This window comes from Lampris incognitus, chromosome 5 (genome assembly GCF_029633865.1).
Source record: "Lampris incognitus isolate fLamInc1 chromosome 5, fLamInc1.hap2, whole genome shotgun sequence".
Classification (NCBI taxonomy): Eukaryota; Metazoa; Chordata; class Actinopteri; order Lampriformes; family Lampridae; genus Lampris; species Lampris incognitus.
In genome coordinates, this window is record NC_079215.1 from 49,134,035 (window position 1) to 49,143,611 (window position 9,577).

General features: G+C 42.5%; 1 protein-coding gene across 1 annotated transcript; it reads right to left on the minus strand.

Moving 5' to 3' along the window:
* Positions 1-1,824: 1,824 nt before the first annotated feature.
* LOC130113179 (transcription elongation factor 1 homolog) lies at positions 1,825-5,871 on the minus strand. The gene is made up of 4 exons (XM_056280726.1): positions 5,786-5,871; positions 5,337-5,471; positions 5,152-5,222; positions 1,825-3,316 (listed from the first exon to the last, which is right to left on the minus strand). Exons 2-4 carry the CDS (start codon positions 5,450-5,452, stop codon positions 3,252-3,254), a joined length of 252 nt encoding a protein of 83 aa, XP_056136701.1. The 5' UTR covers positions 5,453-5,471; positions 5,786-5,871; the 3' UTR covers positions 1,825-3,251.
* Positions 5,872-9,577: the final 3,706 nt, after the last annotated feature.

The window sequence follows — 9,577 nt, forward strand, 5'->3', positions numbered from 1 at the left end:
AGTGCCTGGGCAACTGCTGTAGTATGCACACTCTCTCCCATTTCAGCCATGGAAGCCTGTTACTGCCATAGGCCTGTACGTGGCCTCCCACACCAGCTCCCTTGTTGCCTGGACACTCGAGTTGCGTCCTGAATCCTTCCCTTGTTCCCTCATTCACTATTCCCTACATATGAAACACTCGATATGGTACTCTATAGAGAGTAATAAATGATTATTTCGGACACTACTGAATCATCATTTTGCGTCTTCTCCCATTACGCGGTATTTGACAGTGAAGAGTGCACGAGCAGGGCGGAAAGGAGGCAAAGCATTGCATTGTGCATTGGACATTACATTTTCAGCTGCATTGTGGGAGTTTTTGAGGGCACTAAATAGTGAATATGGAGCGATTTGGGACACAGCGTCTGTTTGAGGAGCCTGCTCGAGGCAGATTTACAGCGGTGCCGTATTCTCTCTGCGTTCTCCTCCAAGGCTTATTGAACGCCTTGGAAATATGATACCTTTCTCCTGGTTGGTACTTTTCAAGAAGCATGCCATGAATTTGCTTTGAATGTTCCTTTGTCTTCACAATGTATTTTTAATTAGGAAATTGACTAAATAATCTCACACAGGTGATGTTTATTTTTCAATTAATTTCTTTCCATTTGTTTTCATTTTGACAAGAGTATCTCTGTTGACTGTGATTCAATGCTGGAAATCAACATGGAAATGTCCAGTAAATAAAGTCTAATAAATCACAGGACACAGGGCAGGCGTTAACTAGATTTCAATAATCTAAATGAATATAATTGGCCTGTGCATAAGCCTCCTGTGGTTTATGACAGAAACATGGTGATATATATGGTCCCAATTTGAAAAATCCAGAATCAACCTATTTACCAGACTGTCTGGAACAAACAGCACAATACTCTTCCTACACGGTTCTGGTGCATAAATACACAGTATACAACCAAGAGTCAATAATCAAACCTGGGCATCTGGGTAGCGTAGCGGTCTATTCTGTTGCCTACCACCACAGGGATCGCCAGTTCGAATCCCCGTGTTACCTCCGGCTTGGTCGGGCGTCCCTACAGACACAATTGGCCGTGTCTGCGGGTGGGAAGTGTGGGTATGTGTCCTAGTTACTGCACTAGCGCCTCCTCTGGTTGGTTGGGGTGCCTGTTCAGGGGAGGGGGAACTGGGGGGAATAGCATGATCTTCCCACGCGCCACGTCCCCCTGGCAAAACGCCTCACTGTCAGGTGAAAAGAAGCGGCTGGCAACTCGATGTATCGGAGGAGGCATGTGGTAGTCTGCAGCCCTCCCCAGGTCAGCACAGGCGGTGGAGCAGCGACCAGGACAGCTCGGAAGAGTGGGGTAATTGGCCAAGTACAATTGGGGTTAAAAAAGGGGGGAAAATAATAATCAAACTTGATATTTGTCCACAATGTCAACTTGATTCTAAGTAGCGATAGTGCATATGCTACTTGGTCAGTATTTATTTCTACAACAAAAGCAAAGATTTTTTTTTCCTGTCATGTAAGTAATAACACATAATTCATTATACTGAAGATGATTAGTTAATTTCCTTGATAATCCTGGAATAACATGGATTCAGTTGTTCCAGGAACAACACAAACACTATCAATCATGTTGCACCTAAACAAACCAATTCATAGCAGCAGGTCAAAGCCAGAGAGGGGAGCAAGTCGGGAGCAGATGAACCTATCTACCACTCTCAACTGCACATGAATAATATCTGCAGATTTTTATAACAATGCTCGGGGCATTCCTCAGAGGTATCACCAGATTAGTCTCGTGACAAATAAAATATTACATGTCATGGTGTCTAAATAAGTTTATTTTAATTTTCATCACACACACACACAATAGAAAGGGCGAGCAATCTGAAGTAATTTTCCAAATTTCAGACGTACTGACTCGCTCATGGCTCACATCAAGTGTCACCCTTCCATTATCTCTGCAAGGTCACACCTATCAACTAGTTACAATTCGAATGAAGGTGATGCAAACATTTTAGTTGTGCAGGAGGGAAACTAGCACTTCAAACTGTTGCTTGTTGAACCCCTCTATGCATACAGGCAAGGTAGATTCTCTGCCATTTAAACCCTGATTTGCATGTTCTGCATTACCCTTAAAAATACACACATCCCACTTGATATATTCGAATCTGAACAAGTTTGACAGCTATTTACTACTGATGTTGGAAAATGTAGATGCATAGTAATATGTTTCTTCTTCTTTCTCACTGGAATTACTCCTGATAAAAAAAAAAAAGGTTTGCCATTTGCAGCACTTCCAGAGCCATGCAGATGATCAATTTAGAGGAGACAGCTCTCCAAATTGACTGCACTGCATTCAGTTGGGATGCCGGCATAATTAACCGTGCCTTGTCATTATCTGTATTACTCTGGGCCTCAAATCCGGGTTGGATCCAGTGTGAAAGATCTGGCAGTGAAGCAAACCTGGGACCTGTCATCATTGAATGATGCTGCTGCTAATAGAGGTAGTATGAAAGAATGTTTGTGTGCGTGGAGCACTTACTCTTACACGAGGCCACTTATTGTCCTTGACAGTTTAAGTTATGAAATATAGCTCCTGAAAGATTCCATGCATGTGTCCATCCTTTGTTTTTTTTTAAATTTTCTCTGAATGTCTAAAGTTTTGAAAGATTTGCCTCTTTCTGACACAATTAATACTCCCTTTCTGTAGTGTAGGCCATGCCACTTTTTTGTACCCCACCATAGTAGGTTGCAGTATTTCCATTTAGCCTCTCTTTACATTGTGGGAACTTGTGACGTTCCTATTACATACATTAGATTTATTACATTAGAATTGTGCACTCAAATAACATTAAGCTATTGAAGCAAAAAAAATAAATAAATAAAACTTCTACAGAGATTCATTTCAAACTCATCCTCAAACCTTTTGAAGAATATTTGTTCAGATCAAACCTAACAATAGTAATCAGACTTCAGGTTGAGGACTAGGGTTCTGGGCTGGAGCCCTTACACAGGAGGGACAGAACCATCCAAGGCTTGTGCAGATCAAATATCTTAAGAGTGGGACTATTCTCTCTCAGACCGTGGCCTTCAGCTTCATGTGACCTGCAAGTAACAGTGACTTTAAAAAGGACAAAAACATGTGCTATAGGCCCAACTCCTTCTCCAAAAAGATACCGATGAACCTGGATTCATCAGCCACCTCCCATGTCCCCATCCTCTCCTACAAGTTCCCCAGCACCAAAGAGGGCTACTGGTTGGCTGCCTCACAGGCATCTATCCAGTCACTGTATACATCCACAGGCTCTGACAGGTCTGAAAAACATTGGATTAAGGATAATCAGGTATTACCAATTGAATGACACTCAAAATAAGGATAGTGTAAAAACAAAAATTGGACTATTTTTTTTTCCCCAAGGGCTCCAAGTGAAACAGTAAAGGAGTGTCGGTATATGAACAATGCAAAGCTGCACTGAGTATAAAGTAATTTACAGGTATCAGTTGCAACATGTTCACATAAGGTTCATTTTAGTTCATGTCCATCTTTGTTGTGACTGTAAAGTCACCTAAACACCTACTTGTTGTGTGTAATGGTAGGCGAGGGGTTCCTGTAGAACAACTTATACAGCAATTATCCCACACTAGGGTGACATATCTGAAATTGAGCAGGTCTTTTATTTGACTACAACCTATAGGTCTAAGTCCATAGTGTTAGGTAAACTAACTGCTCTTAAATTTTTTGGGTTAGTTAATATTAAAATCATCATCTAGTATTGCGAACATGGGAGCAATCCCAAGTCACAAATTAAGTTTTTCCTTTTTTCAACCAGGAAAGATGTAAGAAAATAAAGTCAATATCATGTAGGTAGGCCTTCGGCAGCAATTACAGCTGTGAATCTTCATGGATATGTCTGTATGAGCTTTGCACAGTTAGAATTAGGAAGTTTTCCACCATTCCTCCTTGCAAATTTGTTCCAACGCTGCTAAATTATAGGGGGAGACTGCAATTTTCAGGTCATACCACAGATTTCAACAGGATTTAAGTCTGGGCTTTGGCTGTGCCACTGCTTACTCTAACCCTCCTTTTTCAAGCAATTTCTTAGCAGTTTTACTTTGAGCTTTGGGTCATTGTACTGATGGAACATGAATCTCTACCCTGAACACTGATCTCTTTCTGACTGAAATGGGTCCCCCTCTAGGATTTGCCTATATTTGGCTCCATCCATCTTGCCCCTGAGGGCAGAAAGCTTTCCTCCTCCTGCTAAAAAAGCAACTCCATAGCATGATGCTGACACCACTGTGGTCGACAGTAGGGATGGTGTGACCTGAGTGTTGGGTTGTGTTTGGTTTGCACCAAATGCGGTGCTTTGCTTTCAGACCAACTAGTTAAATGGTACGCTTAATGGTGCTCTTTCACGAGCAGTTCATTGGTCTTTAATGACAACAGTAATGATTTGATGTTTCAGTTGCGACACATCACAAGGTTGTTGATTGTGCAATCACGTGATTGAACAAAGGTCAACATTAACGTGGGTGGACCTTGTTGTGATCTCTCAAGAAAATTTAATACACTTGGCTCAATTCGAGTTGTTATTACAAAGACGGTAAATACATATCAATTAAGTAACTTTCTGGTTTGGTCCTTAATAGAGAAATCTGAATACTTTTATTCATTGATATCACGGAGAACTACTTCAACGGGAGTAGTAAATAATCCAATATCGTTATATTTTAATGTGATTTTGCAAGACAGCAAAACAAAATGATCAATGGGGGATGAATACTGAAGCCACTGCACCTGCACAACCTGAGATAATGTCCAATTGTACAATGTTACTTTAAAATTTAACAATTATCGCTCAAATATCCATACAAAAACATACTGTACTCTACAACGCCATTCTACAGAGTGCTAAGATATTGTGTGACATCATAGCCTAATAAAAAAGATGGACTGCTAAAAAATATATTGTGATTGGACCGCAAAGACCAACTATAAACAAGTAACAGTTGCCATCAACTTGTCAAACACCACTGCTCGAGCCTCCCTTTTCCTAGCCTCGTGTAAATGTCTAAAGTGCTTTGATATGAGACAGAGAGAAAATACTGCTATACTAGCAAACAGGTCAACCCTGTTTAGAAAAGGATACATGTAATGGGAGTCTGGAATTCCTCCAAGCAGACGGTGCATGATATTATCCCTGTGTTTCGGCTTCTCTCCCTGTCAAAAGAGGAAGTGAAAACGAACTAAGCGGTTGACAGCCGTCTCAAGAGTCGAGAAAATACCTGAAAAGTGCCCCCCCAAAAAAACCCAACTCGCTGACGGATTTCATACATTTTAACATCACAGGCCTTTTCGTGATTGCAGAACGGACAGGTGAACTGGGTGTCCAAGTCCCCTGTCATCTTCTTTTTGGGAGGGGGCTTTCTCTTTGATTTACGTCGGCCCATTGTGCACGTTCAAAAAAGCCTGTTTGGGAGGGACGTAATCCACATTCAGCTTCGAGGTAAAACAGCATATGTTCGGTTTCGGTACAATTAAATACGGAAACATGTTGTGACGTTAACACGTTAAATACTTTCAAGCTATGGTGCGTTAACATACTGACAGCTGGCTAGGTCGCTAGCAGGACCGTTAACTTTAACGTTAGCATTTCCCTTGTTGATCCCCGATCTAGGCAAATCGTCTCACGGTTGACGGAGAAGATTTTGCCTCATTTTGATTAAAAAAAAACCGTTCAATCCATAGATTACTATCGACTGCATCAGTGTAATGAGCGTTACCTGTAAGATAATAAAGTTTGAACTTGTCTTTTGGGTTGTGAGAAACACACGCTGGGTAAACGCGGAAGTCTCTGTGAAGAACTCGGGCACGGCTGTCACCGTTTGGGGCGATATGATTGAAGGGAACCACACGCCTTCTCAGCAGTTATTGGCTTTCGAAAACGCCCGTCAAATGACTGACAGAGGTCAATGCGGTCCATTTGGTGTTGCCAGGTCCGTGCTTTTCCTGCGGTATTGGGCTACTTTTCAAGCGTTGCCGCAGGTTGAAATTTTTTTTTTTTTGTCCGCTGGTTGGGTAGACCTATTTTGCATGACAATTACATGAATGATATCGACAAATAAAATCCATATTTTAAACGAAATTATTTATTTATACCTAAATCCTATCAATCTGACTCAAGATCAGCACGTACATGCATGGACATGGGACACGCCCACATGCACACATGCCGAATGCTCCGTTTCTCGGTCTCCGACCGTCCGCTGCTCGGTCCCAACCCTGGTAGTTACCATCTACCATAGCTGAAAATGCATATGAAGTAAAAATAGTACATTCGTGTTGTCCAGGCAGGGAGAAAGAGGGAAAGGGAAGAGAAAGCGAAAAGACAAAGCAACAGGTTAGTTTGTGCGTGAGTGAATTGGTCTACACGTTTACAGAGCTATATTTATTTATGATTATGTCCATTCCATCCATTATCTTGACCGCTTATCCTGCTCCATGCTGGAGCCTATTACAGCCGTCACTGGGCGGCAGGCGGGGAGACACCCTGGACAGGCCGCCAGGCCATCACAGGGCCTTATGATAATGTACTGTCTAATTCAGGAGTGGGCAGTCTTATCCAGAAAGGGCCAGTTTGGGTGAAGGTTTTTGTTCCAACCAAGCAGTTACACGCCTGATCCCACTAATCAACCGGTAGAGTCTTTGCTGGGGAATTTGATTAGGAGACACAGGTGTGTAATTGCTTGTTTAGAACGAAAACCTTCACCCACACTCGCCCTTTCTGGATAAGACTGCCCCTTAGGACCTAGGTCCTAGGAGAAAGAAAGAACTGCTTAGGGAAAACAAAAAAGGGAACTTTATTTAAAATAACATATAATACAGAATCAATAAAAACATTCAATAAAATAATCAAAAAACAATCAATGAAGACACACCGCTGTCAAAAATCATTAAAAGTATAGAGTCATACTGCATTGCTTCCGGTATCAGATTGAACGATATCGTCGTAAGAGGCTTTATTGATGGCGGTCTTCCCCCACGTTCACCTCTCACTGAAATCAATGTGCTGCGAAGTATTGCGAACCGTATTCGGGTCCTCATATGGCTCATAACTGTTTAGGGAAAAACTGCTTTTAATGCTGGCATACTAAACATTTATCGTGTTACTTTGTAGATACTACAGTACATTTTGGCAATGTTAGCAATGGTGTTGGTTTGGCAGGGCATATTTTGAGTTCTGGTTCAGGGCTGTCTTGGAGGCTGGTTTTATTGGCCATATTGGGCTGGTTTTCTCACACAGACCTGGTAACCCTGACGCCATTACACGGCGTCCACACGAGGGCGACAGCAGATTAGGGGTGGTCCGGATAATTACCAAAACGGTCCATTTTAACTTTAAATTGACGTTTTGATATCCCTATAAAGTCGACGTATTATAAATTCTTCACTCACTTTATTATTTCAATTCTTTTTTCGCAAAACCCTCGACCCGTTTCACGAATTCGCTAGCTCCCCATGTGAGTCAGCGTCGGTTATCCAGGTACGTGCTGTAATTTGTTGTCTTTTTGGGGGGTTGCTCGGAAAACACATGTATTTTTTTTAAATGATTAGTTAAGTAATACAATGGGTGATGTCTGAAGTTGAAACACTCTTGTTCAAAATGAGTGGTTCAAGTGATATTGGCATGGTGTCTTGTTAAGTCTTGCTGGGTGGCCTCAGCGACCCCCAGCCGTGCGTCACGGACGTAGTCTTTCCAACACAACAGTACGCTATCTTGATTTCACCGATTGGTCCTCCCATGTCTGGGTTTTTGGACGTGTTTACCAGTGAAAAGTGTAATGTTGGGTTAAAAGTGTAGTGTTAGGTTGGCAAACGGCACACGGTTCAGTGGACCTTCGTCAGTTCCGTGTGTATTATCGGTGACGTCACCGAGGCGCCATTTTGAAGGCCTTCTGCTGGATCGCCACTTTGCTGTAGTGTACAAGCGTGCGTGTACCAATGATCCCCGGAGCTATGCCGTCCGGAGCCTGGCTCGTGGTAGGGTCACCCAGGGCGGAGGTTCCGGAAGAAGCGCGTGCCAATAAAGACCTCAACGGTGGGACTAGCGGAAGACGACGCCAGAGGCAGATGAAGGCTGCAAGAGAGGTCTTGATGCATGCTCAATAACTCAGGTAAGAAAATCAAAGAAGGTTGAATCAGTTCATCTGGATATACAACTTTTGACAGATACGTTTCATCACTCAACTAAGTGACATCTTCAGTCTAAACTGACTGCAGCTATTCCCACCCTTGTAAACAATACAGTGCCTAACGACCGAAACCAACGACCGGTTTCATATGCAAATATGGGTGTGACCATTGATCATGTGTAATATTCCGAGAATTATGGATTGTTGCAGTCACAGCATTGTAAGATGGCGACAGATATATAACGACCGAAGCCAACGACCAGTTTCATGATCAAATATGGGTGTGCCCATTAACTAGAGTTTCGATGTCCATATGTGCTATAGACCACTGCACTTCCGCGTTAGAGCGGGGGGAGCTAGAGGGGGATAGAAGCCGGCAATTTTGAACACGGTTTAAATGGCTAACTATGTCGCTACGTTGGCTGCTGCGGACAAGAACCGATATTTGCGAAAAATTCGCAGTATCGGTGGCCAGTGTCCTTTCAATCGAACAGGGGAATGGGTTAATAACCCCACTCATGCATTACACGCTGAAATGATAAAAGGCAAAAATTAAATCACACATCATGACCTACCTAGAGCAGCCATGGGGAAAAGACATAGGAACTAGGCTACATTTTCAACAAATGTTTGCATTTTATTCAATTATTACTTTTTACTGGATTACACATGACTGCATACAATGATGCATGATATACTACTCAATAAGGATGACAATAATAATGTGATAACAATGTTTGCATTTTAACTGGGTAAGGGAGACTGGGGTAGTTACCCCTTGTTTCTAGGTCAGATAAACAAAATTGAGCATGTGACCAAATATTAAGGGGGGAGGGACCATTTTATGATTTTTAATGGATAAAAATACATATGGGTTTGAAGAATGTGATCCCATTCAGACAGGTTTAGCTAACTGTGGAATTCCATATAGCCACCGGCTCAACCTGCGCCAGACCAAACTGTTCCAGGGAGGGAGAGAGAGGGGAAGGGGAGGAGGTGAGGGAGGGGCCAGAGCGGGTCTTAGAAAATATGAGTGGAGGGGGGAAGGCAAGGGGAGATGAATCAACCTACCCCGCAACTGAGTTTCACATCTAGCTGCTACAGTGTAGCTGAAGGGAGTCTGGCGAGGGAGACTACAGTGTAGCTAACATTATGCGGGTTGTAGCCTAGCTAACTCGGCTACATCTCGTTCAATGTAGCTAGCCTATTACACTGACTAAATTCGTTTTCCCATCTGGGCCCACTGATCTATTGGCATTCTAACTTGACATTTTGGTGATTATAAAATGTAGAATAGACGTAACCTATGATTAGCTAGTTAAACTAGCTAACATTACCACCAGTGATGAAGTGCAGACCGCAGACGTAAACATGTTTGCTGTC

Bases quoted from the DNA above. Each gene is read 5' to 3' on its own strand.
- LOC130113179 (XM_056280726.1), bottom strand. From the start codon at position 5,452: ATGGGCCGACGTAAATCAAAGAGAAAGCCCCCTCCCAAAAAGAAGATG. The intron at 5,223-5,336 runs GTATGAAATCCG...CTCTTTTGACAG, and splicing joins AAGGCCTGTGATGTTAAAAT to GGAGAGAAGCCGAAACACAG. The intron at 3,317-5,151 runs GTATCCTTTTCT...AATGTTTTTCAG, and splicing joins ATTCCAGACTCCCATTACAT to ACCTGTCAGAGCCTGTGGAT.